Source organism: Rattus norvegicus, chromosome 3, assembly GCF_036323735.1.
Source record: "Rattus norvegicus strain BN/NHsdMcwi chromosome 3, GRCr8, whole genome shotgun sequence".
In the NCBI taxonomy this organism is placed as follows: Eukaryota; Metazoa; Chordata; class Mammalia; order Rodentia; family Muridae; genus Rattus; species Rattus norvegicus.
Genome location: NC_086021.1, coordinates 70,634,967 through 70,651,476, shown reverse-complemented (window position 1 = coordinate 70,651,476; position 16,510 = coordinate 70,634,967). Strand labels below are relative to the sequence as shown.

Genomic DNA, 16,510 nt, shown 5'->3' with positions numbered 1-16,510 from the left:
ACTGGCCTTGAACTCAGAGCTCTGCCTTTTTCAGTCTCCTGAGGGCTGTACCACCCCACCCTACCCCCAGCAAGAATAAATGAAACTTTTAAAGTAAATACCTAAATCAGTGTGCGTTTTTAATTATCATATCTCCGCTTCTTTGATAAGTGCTATAATGGTGGGTGGGTTATTTTGTGGTTGTTAATGTTGCTTTGATGGAGGTTTGTTTCTTCATTTGGTTTTAGTTTGGGTTTTAACCGGGATCATGTTCAGCAGAAAGTTCAAGACAGGGAAACTATTTTAAATGCATACATGATACAGCACAGTTAGGACTCGTGGCTTAATTAGCTGTCCTTTTAGAATGGGCATTTAGTTGTGAATCTCCTGAGTCCAACCTGTTGAGAGTAAAGCCATCCAGGGGATTTTACCTAAGGAAAAAATTTATTTTAAGTAAACATGGACTACCATGCTTCAGTTTGCTGCAAGGAGAATGGCAGGTACAATGAGGGCTGGATGTGTGGTTGGTTTCCTAGGCACTGCTTGGTATTTCCCACCTGAGACATTTGGGCATATAAAGCCACCTTCATGATAAAGACCGCAAGTCTCAAAATCAAAGAAGCAGGTGTAGGTGGGGCTGTTACCTAGCTACGGAAGTGGAAGAGGATTGTCCCTTTCTCATGCCAACACTGCCTGTGGGTCCTTTTCTGAGCTGCCTTGAGCTGCCTCAGTGTCTGAACCAAGCAGTGAGGAAGTAAGATTTTCCAGGCCAGTGAGCTCCAGGATGGTTTTGAACTGGAAAGTTTGAAGCAGCCCTATGTTATAAACACAGAGGAAGATATAATGTATCGCAGAAGGATGGTCAAATCAATGCAGTGCTAGCGAAATAGAAATATTAAAACCCTAGGAGGGGATCTGGGATGACAGCTTAGTGGGTAAAGTGTTCGTTCTGCAAGCAAAGGAACAGGAATTTGAATCTCCAGTTCCCATATAAGAAGCTGGGCTTAGCAAGGCTTGCATGTTAACTCGTGTTGGAGACTTGATGGTAGGAAGAGAGAAAGGTGAATTCTGGAACGAGGTGAGCAGCCGGTACAGCCAATTAGTTTTGAGCCCTTGGCTCACTAGGAGATCTGCTCTTTAATAATTAGATAGTGAACTGCTGCACTCTGAATGACTCCAGGGATTGACCTAAGTGATAGAATGAAGGTGATAAAATGAAGAAATGACAAACAAGTGGACACACCAAAACCTGGGTCAGGTAGGATGGGCTGTCGTGGAGAAGCTGCAGCATCCCATCCCAGAAGCTTAGTGTATCTATTTCATACAGTTGAACTGGGAGGTGTGGTTACTGCCTACAGCTGAACAAAAAGGGGAGGGGCTTGTTATATACTGATAAACAGGGAAGCAGGGTTGCTATATACTCTTCAGCAAGGGGGAAGGTTTATCTGATCTTCGAAGGAGCAATCTGTAGGGAAACAGTCTTCAGGAGGTAAAGATCTCAGGGGAGAAAGCTAAGGTGGACTTGTTTTTGCACACATGGCCAACATTTGCATATGGACCAGAAGAAAGCTTTCCTGACTCACTGACCCTTCCCGAGGGAAGACTTGTCAGTTCCCATGGATTGGAGCACTGGGGTACTTGACATGGCCATGCCTATGTCAAACCACACATATTCTCCCTCTGCACGGACACGATGGGAATAAGAACACAAATTCACGCTTCCCAACCACAGAACTCGGGGAATCAGAACATATTAAAAGCTTAATAAGCTGTCAGGACAAATGCAAGTTACTATAGTTGACTATAAAAACCTCAACTTTAATTAGAAAATTTAATTCTTTTTTTTTTTTTTTTTTTTTTTTATCGTGTCAAGCCAGGAGAGGAAGAGAGGGAGAGAGAGAGAGAGGAAGAGCGGAAGGAAGAGTGAGAGTGAGAGGAATAGTGAGAGTGAGAGGAATAGTGAGAGTGAGAGGAATAGTGAGAGTGAGAGGAATAGTGAGCGAAAATTTAATTCTTGATGCTAGTGATATCAAATAAAAAAGAAGAATTTGGATTAAAAAATGCTTCAGGCTCTACAGCTGGTATCATTGACCAGTTTCAGGAAAAAATTCCCAACATGCCCTTTGAGTTACCACTTCCTCAATTATGCAGTGAAGTTTCTCAGGGGAGTTTCTAGAGTGCTGAAATTCTGGTAAGATCGGCTCAAAGGTAGGCTCCCCATTTAAGGAGGCTCTCTCTGTTCCACATTCAGCTTCATTCACATGAGAGCCATGTATATGAACCACTGTATCCCGTTCTCAATGAAATTCACTGTTCTGAACTAGTGTTACCCAACAGCAGACTTACAATTAGGCCTCTGCTAAATTAACTTTGGATGCCTACTGAGTACCCTGCCCATTGTTTCTTAGGGTAAGTGCGAAGAAAACTGTCATTTCTCCAGCTTAGTTCTTAGACTAAATTTGTCTCTTTGTGCAGGATTTTTGGAAATTTGTATACAATTGCAGATACCTGGATCCTGTCTGACCCCAACCAACCCAATGAAGTTGGGTAGGCAGGGAGATGGAGAGGATCAGGAAGGAGGTGGGGGAGGGGTATGAATATGATCAAAATATGTTGTATGAAAATCTTATGAATAAGAAAGAACTTATATATTTTTTAAGTAGCCTAGGTGCTAGAAATCAGTGATAAAGAGCACTGACCACTTTTCAAAAGGACCCAGATTCAATCCCCAGAACCCACATGAAAACTCATAACTGGCAGTAACTCTAGTCCTAGTGCATCTGATATGGGTGATCAGGTAAAAGCCACAGAGCCTGCCTGAGTACAAGCCAATATCCACATGCTGGAAGGAGAGTGCCATGTTGCCCTCACTTCCACATGGGGGCTAGCATGATATGCACATGTGCACACGCTAACTAAAATGTTTTTGAAAATAAAAATCGGCCTAATTGACTTCCATCCTGAAGTTCGGGTGTCTAATTTTATATCCCCGTCTGTAAACCATGGCTCACTTTTGAAAATAACTGAGATAGAAGTCACATTAGGATACAATGTAGCCAGGTTTAGTGTGACAGAACTGAAATCCGGGAGGCTGAGACCAAATAACGAGTATAAGGCTAGCCTGAGCTAACAGTGACCTTCAAGACAATCTGATCTGGTCATTGAGTGATACTTTGTTTCCAAAAGTAAAACAGAGATGGGCGTGGCCACACATGCATATTATCACAGAATATTAGGAGCGGAGACAGCCTATCTGGAGTGCTGAGTCTGATTCAGCTACACAGGGAGTTTGAAACGGGGTTAGAGGAGACCCTGTCTTAAAATTAAGGGGGAAAAAGATGCAATGCCTATCAGAGTGGGAGGCCACATGTAACAATCGCTGCTCTTTCTGGTGGGTACTTGAGATTAGAAAAATTGTCCTCCCACTTGAAGCCTAAGCCAGCAGATACATTTCCTCCAGTTTGTAAATACAGCTTCCTAAGAAAGGGGGAGAGAGAGACCAGAGGTGAGCCAGAGTCTTCTGGGCTGGGGTTTGGGGGTGCACGGAGACTCGCCTCTTCTCTGCTCACACCCCACCTCCTCTATGTCCCCAGTGAAGACCTTTCAAAGACTTGTGAAATATGACTAAGCTGATGGTTTGGTTATTTAAAGTCATTCTCATTATATTTCAAGCTAGAGGCCAGAGTATTTAAAATCTAATTACCTGTGAGTCGTGAAGTCAAGGGAAGCAGTGTTCAGCAACAGAGTGTCTGGGAAGGAGAAACATTAGCAATTATGGGGTGGCTGTAATTTCAGTGTAAAGCTCAAGTCTGGGAATGCATGCCGCTGTCTGGTAGAATATGTTACATTTCTGACACTTGGACATGATACCTGAGGAAATCGATTTAAAAGATAATAGGTTTAATTTGAGCTCATTTCTGGAGTCCATGTTGGTATAACCCTGTCAGTGGCATTGGGCCTCTGGTGGCAGAGTTCAGCATGTCCAAATTCTGGAGTAAAGGCTTGTTCACCTCGTAATGGTCAGAAATAGAGACAGGAAGGGGAGGAGCAGGCTCCCAATATCTCCTTCAAAGCTATGACTCCACTAGCCAAAGCTCTTCCTGGTACACCTATCCATGACCCCATGGACTAGGGACCAAGTTTTCCATCAGTGGGCCTTTGATGGATACTCCATATCTAGTTTCTATCACATGAGAAAAATAATATCTGTGATACTATTAATTCAACCAATGCTACTAAAAACTCCCAGTTTTTATGGAAAACCCAATTTATATAAATTCACATATGTGTGTGTATATATGTATGAACACACACATTATATATAATGTAATTATATATATTTTATAAAAAATATATATATATACATATATATATATATATAAAATTTAACCCCATTCGAAAAAACAAAGTTTCTAAATACAATCCTCATTTACATATTTGAAACTAACACCTAGATTGGTGAGGTGATACATGACGCCATACACCCAGAGAACAGGCAACACTGTTGTTACCACAAAGTAAAAGGCTGGAAAGGAATGTCCAGGTCGGGTCACAAAGGCATATCCAGTTTTGGCTAAAGTGGTTCTAAGTCACTGAGAGACGCTGACAGGATTTAATAATATTCTGTGTCTGGTGACAGGATAGAATAGAAGATTGGTAGCTTTGGAGAGCATTCATCTAGAGACAGAAATTTTAATAGATCTTATGAAAATTTTAAAACAAGGATTTAAATTTTTGCCAGAAAGTAGAAAATGGGAATTTCTTAGTAGGCATTGTGGATGTTGTGTAAGTGAATTAAGGCAGGCAATATTTTAAATATCAACGTCCGAGTATAGACTAGTTACCTTGATTGTAGACTAGTTGTGTTTACTGAGTTAGCCTATGATAAGCCATCGCTAATAGAAAGAGATCAGATGGTTATTTTAAGTTAGTATAGTGTTCTGGTTTCATGTGTTTGTCTAAGAGTTACCTTTAGGAGCCACTGAATATGCTTTGTCTTACCTTAATGAGTCAATGAAACCGATTTCCTGATGGAGATGAAAAGTGAGAGGAGCTAGAGAATCCCGGGAATGTCTTGGCTCCCTCTGTGCTCTTTGAGATATTGGAGAAAAAGAGGCGAAAGTGGAGGGAGTAAAAGTAGAGAGGAGCAGAGGAAGCAGGAGGCAGGGCAGATCCCTCCACCTGCCACTTGTCTCTAGAAAGACTGAGTGAATCGAGCACCTGGAGGAGAGGGTCCACCCGCACCCTAGGGTCCTAGCAGTAGTTCCTGGCCCCTGCTTACTATAGCATGCCAGGGCTACAAGGATCAAATGGACCACTTTGCATCAAGTCTGCTTTTCTGATCAAAAGCCCCAGGTAAACCAAGTCTCCAACCCAGGACCCAGAGCCAGAGCACCAACACCCTGCCAGCAGCCAGCCTACCTGGCTAACTTCGCTGTGTTCTCTTTTCACACAGATTATGATGAAGCAAGCGAGCTGAAGTCAAGCACACCCGAGTGAGTCAGCAATGACATATCTGTCAAGGAGTCGTGGCAGAATGACTTGCTGGGGGGAAAAATACAGAATCTCTTCTGGGGGTGTTGTAAGAATAAATGAGATCATCCCCAGAAGGGGCCTGGGGCTTTTCCAAACAGGAACCGTGACTCTCAAAGTACCTCACCTACTACTTAGAGTAAAATTTGGGTTTGTGGAAAGCAAACTGAAATTTTTATTGCTAACGAGGACAGCTCTACCCAAACAAAAAGAAGGCAGTAAAGTGTTGTTTCTCCCCACCCCCTATCCAGTGTGTTCTGCCAAAGAAATGGATGAGGTGTGCCAGGCGTGGCCTCAGGGTGGGTGTGGCCTCAATGACACCAAAAGCCAGAAAGAGAAATGAACCCAGCTCTATTTCTTTTTCCTTTAAGAGGGACATTTGTTCTGTACATCTTATAGATTGCCTAAAATTGTGTTTACTTTCGAACTTATTATATTTATTTGGTAATTGGAGCCATAACTCACCTGTCTCTACTGGGTCAAGGACATCCAAATGGGTGACTAGTGTTTGATTTGCGCTGGCTTCTGCACTGGCTAAGTGTTGAACTGACCAGTAAGTACTTGTTTGTTTGGTATATCAGCAGCAACTAACTAGGAAAACTGTCGGAACGGATTGTCATCAGGAAGGATGTTTATTGGACATAACAGGCAGTGCAGAGGTTGTTTGGGTCCAAGAGCTGAGCCGTCCATCAAGAGCCCAGGGGTAAACATGTCTCCGTGATCGGCCACACTCACTGTGTCAGCTCTGCCCTCAAAGTGGCATCCGCTCTGCTTGGAAGCTGGCTGAGACAATGCTACGGATGGGACTGGGATGCAGAAAGGTGCAAGACAGAGAGAGGATGCCTTCCCCTCATTCCATTTCTAGCTCCTCCAGCCTGCCCCTTGACAAACCGGCCTCGAAGAAGTTCATTGGCCGGAATGGGGCTACATATCATTTCCATAAGCACTGATTGCAGTAGAGCTTGGAGGAGGTATCCAGGGTGGAGAGCACACTGGGGCTCACACAAAACCTGCTTCAATTTGCAAACATTCAGCAAGAAATGTCAAGGGCTATTAAAGCCAGTAAGGCTGATTCCTGTATAACAAGGTTGGCTTAATTGTTGTCATTAGTTGGCTCTTGTCTCCTCGGCTTATAAGTGATCTGATAAGGACAAAGTCACAGAGAACATCAGCCTCTGTAAGCTAATTATTAGTTCCTAGATGATTGTTCCAAAGACAGGTTGAACTCGGGCTTTCTTTCCTTGGAACCCCCTACCCCACATGATATGAGCCAATGGAAACAAAAGACAATGACAAATACACTCATTCAACAGGAAATTAGTAAATAGTGCTCATGTGTTGACAATCCCTCGTCATTAGATTGTGAGGGAACATGAGCAAAAGAAAGAATTGCATTTGACTTTGACAATGGCATGGCCCTCTGGCCACAGACTTACTTCTTAATGGGTTTAGTCATTCTAATAGAGGTGCCAAAGTCTTTGATTAAACACTGAGAGATACATGACCTAGAAGAACAATCCTAGGGCTTTCGCTTGACTTTATACAACTCAGAAGTCCTCTGCGTATACGCGAACATGTATTAGTCACGTATGTGGCTAGTATTTTTTATCGTGTATCCCTTTACGAATGTGTCTATGTTTATTATCAATGCTTTTCTGTTTTCGATATTTTCTACCTGAGACCTCTCTATTGAAAATACAGATTCTACACATACCAAACCCGTAGTAAGATGCCTAACCTCCTAACTCCACGTCAGTAAATATGATTTAAGATTCTGGTCGTTTCACAGTCTTAGAAATGTGGCTTCTTGTCTGAACTATCCAGATTTGAATATTGGTTTCTCAGCTTGCTGACTTCGAAATTTAGACAAGTTATATAGTTGATATGAACCTATGTTTATTGATCTGTAATATAAGAAGAAAACTAGTATCAGTAGAGCAACATTGTAATCAACATGACAAATTTGCTATGGGACTAAGTTTATAGACATCAATTACTTGGGTGTGTCAGAGACATACAAATGATTTAACAGAGTTCTGTTATTATTATGGAATCTCAAGGCCATCTGGCTAGGAAATTAAACCAGCCAGAAATTATTTCAAAGCTCTTTTGAAATATTGAAAGTAGTATGTCACTCTACTTGTGGATATCTAGTAGCTATTGAATCAGTGTGCCAAATGCTCAATGTATATGTTCAGTAAAGAACATCATGGTGTTTTCATGATACTAACAGAATCAATAATAATTATAAGGCGGCTAGCAGTTCTAAATGAGGGTTCTGTTGGAAAAGACAGGTGTAGGTGTTACTCAGTGGCCAAACACTGAAAGTTCTTTCCAGCAGTGAGCCCAGATTCAATCCCCAGCAGGCATGCAAATGTGGGTGCTTGTCCTGCCCCTCCCCCTCCTCCCCTCACACACACTCAAAGGAAGAAGTGAAACTTCTTTTTCAGGTTGAGGAGGATCTAACTTAGTGGTGGAGTGTTGCCAAGGATGCCCAAGGACACCTCAGCACAACAACAACAAAAGTTTCCTTAGCAGTGGATATTTAATTAGTTCATCTTATCTTTTAGACTCTGCCTTTCCTATAAAAATCTCTTGTTGATACCAAGGACACAGCACATATTTTCTTGGGCAATGGGCCCAAGTTTTCCTGTTATCTCATTCATCATCATGAAAATACATTGTGAAGTTTTTGTGGTATTTCAAGTTCTGGGCATAGAGCAACTTTTCATCTTCGAAGATGGTAAATTTATAGACTTCTGACTTAACAGACCAGAACTAATCGATTTTGTCTCCAGTACGCATTGAGAGAGAGAGAGAGAGAGAGAGAGAGAGAGAGAGAGAGAGAGAGAGAGACTGACTTACGTGGAGGGAGGAGTGATACTATTAACCGGTCGTGTATCTAGCAATGAAATTTTCTAAATGTCTGCTCTGAAAATTTTCATGAGAAGTCAGGGACCACATGGCTAGCAACGATGCGTGCTTTGCCTCGATAGGTCCACAGCATGTCCCTAAGGTTTACTGTGTCATTTTTCACACACTCTGATCCACTAACAACTAGTGGAGTGTATAACCATGGTATTGGCTGGTTTCACAAACATTCCTGAGCTTATGATCGAATCCTCGCACATCGATACGGAAAATAAAGCTGAGCAGCCCAGATTAATTTTTCCATTGTCTTTATGCACAACTTAGATCTTTAAACTCCGATTGTAAAATAGCTGGATTCAATGCAACATGACAACTGGAAAAATCTAATTCAACAAAAATGGACTATGTAGACAACTTTGGCCTCAAAGAAACATACATGTTTGGCCACAGCCACTTCAGGAGATAGTGTTTATTTTTTCTGGGTCTGTTTCTTATTTTTCTTAAGAGGAAGACTTCAGCTAATTGCTGGATCCAATACACGGCCTCTAATTGACTTCTTTGAGCTTTCCATTCTGATATGTAGGTAATCACTCTGACTTGACCGCCTGACACCCTCCATGTCCCTCTCCTTCAAGACCCACAGTCATGTTTGCTCTTTTCATCTTCACCCATTGCTCTTAAATGATGTCATACGGGGTCTCTTAATCAACATTTATTCAGCTCCGTCCAACAGCTTTTCTGCATCTCAGACACATATTTTAATTATGTACCAGCAGTCCCCCAGGCACCTACCACTCAGTAAGTGCTGAAGAGAATTTATTATCATGCTTTATGAACCTCCTCCTCTGCTCTCCTGGGTTATTGTCAGTGTGGCTTACTCCAGAGACCTGGGACTGAGGTGCAGCTCACATCAAGTCAGCCATGAAAGCTCACTGACTCTCTGTGTCCTATAATCGTGTCTTGAGTAGACATGTTGGCCATGATTTTTCTTTTTGTTTCCCAGCGGACTGCCTCCTCTCTCTATGGGCCCCTGTGCTCATCCTTTGGGTGGATTTTAATATGTAAATGCCACATTCAGTCTGGGAAGTGTGTGCCACCCTTGCTGTAATTCTTTCTATTACAGAGTGAGGGCATGTGTAGCATACAAAGACTAAAACCCTGGTCTAACGCAGCCGAGTGGCCAGAGTCCATTTGTAATCGCCGAACCCATGCCTGTTCATACAGGCTGTGGCCATACCTTCTCCTCCCCTTTTGATAACTGCTTCCTTCTGGAGAACTGTTGTCAAGGACACAATGGAGGTCTTAAGAATCCTTTATGGGGAAGACTGAAGCTACTCTGTTTTCATAATCACATCAAGATCCCATTTGCCCTCTCTTTTGAGTTAGCTTTTGACATTGGTCATTCAGTAGTTGTAGAGGTTGAGTGTCAGTGAGAAAACAATAAATAAAAGTCAGATCACAAAAGAAACTTCTGATGAAGCATTCAATCTCAAGCCTAAAGAACCCACATTTTAATGCTCTATATAATTAAACAGAAGAAATACCCAAGTATTTTTTCTGTGTACTAAAGCCACTAGATTGTCTCTAGAAAGAACTTAGGGGAATTATTGGAGTGAGAAGCCAAGCAAGTTGGTTCTTTTCTCTTTCTGTCTCTCTGTCTCTGTCTCTGTCTTTGTCTCTCTCTCTCTCTCTCTCTCTCTCTCGTGTGTGTGTGTGTGTGTGTGTGTGTGTGTGTGTGTGAGAGAGAGAGAGAGAGAATGAGAGAGAGAGAATGAGAGAGAGTATTGGATGTATGTGAATGTTTGTGTGTGGGTGTGTATGTGTGTGTGAGTGTGTGTATATGTGTATATTAGTGTGTTTGTGTGAGTGTATTGTGTGTGAGTATGTGTATGAGAGTGTATAAGTATGTATGTGAATGTGTATATATGAATGTGTGTGTGTGTGTGTGTGTGTGTGTGTGTGTGTGTGTTTCACGGAACACCATTTTCACTTGAAAAGATCACTGACAAACAGTGATATTCACACTTGGGTATTTGTTTCATATATTCAAAAAATGAACAAAAGGAAAGCCTGTCGCTCAGAAAAAGGGAATGACAGCATTTGTTGTCAGTGTTAAAACTGGAGCTCTCAAGAGCAGTTGGAAGTTTGGAAAGCTCTCACCTGCCATTCGGAGCCTGACAACCTTCAATACACTGAGACTTTTCTCATACAGTCTCTGGTGACTTTTCTCATGCACTCTTTGGCAACATTAAGGAATGTTGCTTTACAAATGTCATATAATGAAATCCATCAAAATTTGAAAGATTTGCATAACAATGTGTTGATATCTTCCAAATGAATCATTTATGATGGTATAAACACATGCATAATTGTACAAAAGATATATTCAGAAGACTAGATTTGATCAAAAGTTTGTGGATGCTGTTTCCAATTTCACAAAGAAATCAATGTAATGACTTATCATTTGTAGACCCTTGATTTGATAGCAGAGAAAAATATTCTCAGTTCCTCAGAAAGGCAATTGTCTGGTTGCGGATAAACCAGTGAAGGGATAGTAAAGGTTCCAGAAACTCAATCATCCGGAAAGCATTGCTCTGAGATCTCTGTTCCTTCTGAGCATCAAATTTGGGGTATCAAATTCTGTGATCCAGATCCACAATAGGAAACATCAAACGGCAACCTTCCCATTAACCAGCAGATGACTATGTTTGCTTTGCTCACAGGTATCTACATGCAAGCTCTTTGCTTTTTAATCAAGAGGCTCATCCCTTTGGATCCCTCTTTTATTGTTTTTGTTTTGAAAAGATAGCTTTGGAGACAATATGGCATACACTTCATAGTACCTCTGACTTGCTAGTCCTCCAGTTGATTGCATCCCTCAGTCTCAATGCTGACCTGAGCATGTTGCTCAAGACCCTTAGTGCTCTAGAGCTTGCCTAACCTTCAGGGTTTACCTCACACCAATCTTTTATGCAAGTTGGTGTCAACCTTAATGAACTACTGAGACTTCCTACCAAGCTCTTCATGTTCTCTCTCTCTCTCTCTCTCTCTCTCTCTCTCTCTCTCTCTCTGTCTCTCTCTCTCTCTGTCTCTCTCTCTGTCTGTCTCTCTCTCTCTCTCACACACACACACACACACACACACACACTTGCTCAGTGTCTCTTGTGACGTATGTTCTGGCCAACCCTTCCCAGACTGCTGCCACCATTACCATCACCTGTCAAATCCTGTTTAGTCTATAAAGCCTACCACTCCTTCTGGAACATTTTATGAACCATACCTCTCCCTCCCTTTCCTAGTCAGAATAAATTGATCCAATTTGTGAACTTCAGAGAGCCAGTTGTGTATGCACTGTATTTTAGATATCTGTATTAGCATCTGTTAGCATCTGTATCTTGCGTTGATTCTCAATCTTCTCAAGGAAAAAGGCTGGTGAATGTTCTGATATCTTCGATAGTCCACGGAAAGTTTCTGGTATGTATTATTTCTGTGATGAATATTCCCTGAATAAATAGCCCAAGGGTTCCTTCTGGGTATCAAATTCTATGATTCAGCTTCACAATAGGAAACAGTAAATGGCAATTTTCCCATTAGCCCGCAAAGGGCTATGCTTGCTTTGCTCATAGGTACCCACACACAGGTACTTTGCTTTTCATCAAGAGGATCAACTCTTTGGATTTCTTTTATCTTTTCTGTCCTGAAAAAAAAAAAGCTCTGGAGACAACATGGTATATTAAATGAATGATTTTTAATAAATTACAGTGCATATATACTCATTAATAATATATGTTCCACATCAAGGTTTCAACAAGAATTAAAATTTAAGTATCTGTTCTAATATGGATATGAACTTATGTAAGAGTTCTGTCATAAGCTCATGATGAGCTAGAATGAAGTGGGGAAAAATTTTAAAGAGATCCCCTGAAAGCTGATGGGGTTTTACTGTGCAGAAAAAGTGGTGAGAGAAGTTAGCAGCTCCTGGGCTCACTGAATATGGAAACCTGTCCAAATATTGGCCATTCTCTAATTCCCCTAGTCATGGAAAAGCTGAGAAGAAGGCACTGGTCTGCTCAGGGAATAGATATCTAAGAATTTCACACACATTTATACTTTATTTTGCCCAGAAACCAAATTCTTCACTATGTATCCTTGTAAGCAAATAAGGTGAATTTTTATTTCTTTGGAAGTAAGTATTTATGATTTTTGTCACAGTGTCTTGTTCCATATTTTTTTTTTCTCTTTTTCGGAGCTGGGGACCGAACCCAGGGCCTTGCGCTTGCTAGGCAAGCGCTCTGCCACTGAGCTAAGTCCCCAGCCTCGCTCTATATTATTTTATAGAATTCAGAATGAACTGTGGCGAATTTTGAGAGCTTTTCACACGTGACTTTTTTTTAGTTTTATTTTTTAATTTTATTTTTTAATTTTATTTTTTATTTTTCATTTTATTTTGAAAACTGAGACTTAGAAGCTCTCAATAAAATCAGTGTATAACCAGCCATTTTTTTCTGTGACAAAGTATTGGCACCCAAACAATGAGGTTCTCTTAAAAAATAGTTTTACATTTATTCAATGTGTGTGGAGGCACCCATAACACTGTACACATGTGGAAAACAGACTTATGATAGTTGTCCTCTCCCTCCACCATGTGCATTCTGGGAGTAGAGTCCAGGTTATGAGGCTCTGCCACAGGAACCCTTCTCCACTGAGGCCTCTTGAGTTTCTTCCATACTGCTATGGCTTTGGCAAGGCTAAATGACACACACGGGATCTCTGAGACTGACTCCACGGGATCCCTGAATGCCTACCCCATATTCAACATTATTTTCTCTCAGTGCCAGCAAGGAAGGTAACATCAGTTCAACATGATGGTCAAATATAAAATCAACTTTATCTCACGAGGAAAGCACTTTTGCCCCTGTGCTGCCTTCCCATTTTAGGGACTGGGATGACCTGTAGGCCCCAAGCTCATGACCAGAGATATGGAACTGGTATATTTTGACTCTGAGAATTAGAAACTAGCAGGAAGCACTGACTTCTTCTATATTTAGAAACACACGACCAAGAGAGGATTCAAAATGGACCAGAGATGACTGGAAGCCTGAGTTCAGTTTTTACAGTCCGCGATCAGTAAAGAGCACAAAGGAAATGGCTAGTTCACGTCTAAGTAAATCAGAGCTGTTATCTCCCTTTCTGACCCATGTGCTACTTGATCTAGAAAAGTAAAACAAAGTAAGCAAAACACCCAGCGTCATAAAACAGGATCTCTTTTTACAAAATTAGTGAAAGAATAACGTTTTGATGGGACTCAGGATGGTGGTGGGTTGTTACAATGCTAACCTAAAGACATCTTGGATTGAAAACTTTTTTTTTTTTTGTTTTTGTTTTTTTTTTTGACTGGGGGCGAGGCGATGACTGGAAGGCATCAGGGGACTAGTAATTTCAGTACAAATTCAATAAAAACAAAGCAACATGATCTGTTCTCTTTACTAAACAGTCCAGATTTTCTCATTGTCTGCCCGCTCAGTATTTCCACACAACAACTTGCCAAGCATCAGAGGGTGGTTTAGGAGTAAACTGCTCCAAGACTAGACAGAATGTGGGAGCTGGTGGGGGCAGGAAGAGAAGGAAATGTCAAAATGTCTTTGATGATTAGTTCTGCCGCACAGGTGCAGATCCTTCTGGGAGATGTCTGATAGATACATCATGTTTCCTTAGAGTCATAATTTCTACTTTTCTCTCTGGAGTTTACAGGTGGGACTTTTGTGGAGGACAGGAGTGAAGGAACTGCTACTTCTGTTTTAACATTCTTGTAGCTTTGACAATTTTTCACATTTCCTGCAGAAGTAATTAGTTTACCTTCCTTGAGGAGTTGAGCCAGGCTCCTCCATCCCTTTGCCTTCTGTCCACCCATCTCTGGCCCAGTGAGTCTCGTGTCCCTGGATTCTGTAACACTCTCTGCTCTTCTGGAGCCCGGGTCAGTAGTGGCCCCAGCACATCAAGAGCTGGTTTAAAGGAAAATGGCTGACTTGTGAAGAGTCCTGTTAACACAGCAAAGAAAATGGTTGGCAGAGCTGATGATATGTAACTTTAACGAAGTGGGTTTTTTTTTACTCTAAGGAACTATTTTTAGAAACAATATAAATTGACTCATTTATTTCCAGAAATACTAGAAGTTCAAGTTTTCTATTATTCACTTTTTTGTAGATGAGGACAGAGGCAATAAGGGGACACAGTATCCAATATCATACCACCCATAAGCAACAGAGTCGTAGTGCATAACCCAGGGAAGGTTGTCTCAGGATCCATTCTTCAGAGCCTTCCTCTACCTGCAAAGTCTAGTACAACATCAAAGTTGTCTCAAGTACTTGAAAGGCAGTAAACCCAAAGGGGAACTAAAAAGAATTTGACCTGCTCAGAAAATGCCTCCAAAGGGTCCAAGGAATCCTAAAAAAAAAAAAAAAAAAAACCAAAACTAAAAACAAAAACTAAAAGGCAAAAAAAATTAGCTTAATTAGATAAAGGAAATAGGACTTGGGTGTTGGGGGGAGGGGGCAGTACCTCAATTGTTAAAAGTGCTAGCCCTGTAAACATGAGGATCTGTGTTCAGTTCTCAGAACCTGCATAAAAATATCCCGCACAGGGGCACACAATTGCAGTATCAGGGATGCAGAGGCAGATACTGGAGGTTCCCTGGGGCTCAGTGGCTGACCAGGCTATATCCTATTCAGTACCCAGCCAATGAGAGACTGCCTCAAAGGCGAAGGGCGTTCCTGAGCAGGACACCTAGGTTATCCTCTAGCACCCCCTCCCCCACTCAGGCATATGAGTGTGTGTACATCTGTGTGTTCATATGTATCCACACATGCATGTACACCTGCACATACATGAACAGACATAGATATGCACTAATATAAATAACAGAAGACATAGATGTATTTTAAAAAGATGAGTCTCTTTTTTTCTGGAAGCACTGGCTGTTGCTGAGGTGTTTTTTGGTGACTAAGTTGATGATGCTGGCAACTAGAACATGGTTGGGGTAGTCAAAATTTCTTCCTGTCTTACAATGCAATGAATTAGGCATGTATCACAATAACTATATTTTTATCAATACTTCTTTATTTGAGGAGTTAATATATTGTGATGCAGGAAGTGTGGTGAAAAATAGTCTGTTAAACAACTCGACAAGCATTATTTTGCCATTACTGTTTTAAAAAATGTGCACTCTAGTACATTTGGTCTCAGGGTTTCGGAAAAGACTATTTTTAAATGCTTTATTTTTTTTTTCTATTCAACCAATATACCCTATGTATTGGGTATAATTTGAAACACGCATACATTGCAAATGGCTAAATTAGTCTAATAAATGTTCAAAACAGGCTTCTGCTCTGTTTATGAAATTTATCATTTAAAATTACCGAAACATTGAAATAAAATAAAAATCATATTGGATGTTATTTCACAGTAAAAATTTGTAGTTAATCACCAAAGCAGGACAATATTTTCCCCCCCAAAGCCCATGACTGCAGCGTTTTCTTTCCTCCTCTGTCTACGGCTTTCCTGACAATTGTGCATGTTTTCCATCCACTTAGGCAATTCTTATGCAAGAAGCTAAACGTAATTAAATGTGCAGGATGAAAAGATGGCCCAGGCACTGCTGGTACCCCCGGGACCTGAGAGCTTCCGCCTTTTCACTCGAGAATCTCTTGCTGCTATCGAAAAGCGTGCTGCAGAAGAGAAAGCCAAGAAACCCAAGAAAGAGCAAGACATTGACGATGAGAACAAACCAAAGCCAAACAGCGACTTGGAAGCTGGGAAGAACCTTCCATTTATCTATGGAGACATTCCTCCAGAGATGGTGTCGGAGCCCCTGGAGGACCTGGACCCCTACTATGTCAGTAAGAAAGTGAGTGCTTACTTTGTGTGGTCAATACATTCTCAATTAGATGTGCACTAGGGGTTTATGTGCACAAGAACATTGCAATTGCTATCTGTTAAATCGTTCACGGCACTCTTTACTGCTATACATCTTGAGGAACAGAAACATTGATAAGAAATAAAATCTCTGCCACAGGGAAATAAGCATAAACAATTTCTACCAATTCACAGTATCGAGGTGAATGGGAAAACT

The 16,510-nt window shown here is 41.2% G+C and overlaps 1 protein-coding gene across 8 annotated transcripts in view; it reads left to right on the top strand.

Moving 5' to 3' along the window:
• Positions 1-16,510, top strand: part of Scn3a (sodium voltage-gated channel alpha subunit 3) — a 111,703-nt gene that overhangs the window by 14,722 nt on the left and 80,471 nt on the right. For all 8 annotated transcript variants that reach the window (XM_017591972.3, XM_008761920.4, XM_008761918.4 and 5 more), the window contains exon 2: positions 15,972-16,285. In XM_017591972.3, coding sequence (XP_017447461.1) covers positions 16,022-16,285 — 264 coding nt within the window. In that variant the 5' untranslated portion in view covers positions 15,972-16,021. The remainder of the gene's footprint in view (positions 1-15,971; positions 16,286-16,510) is intronic.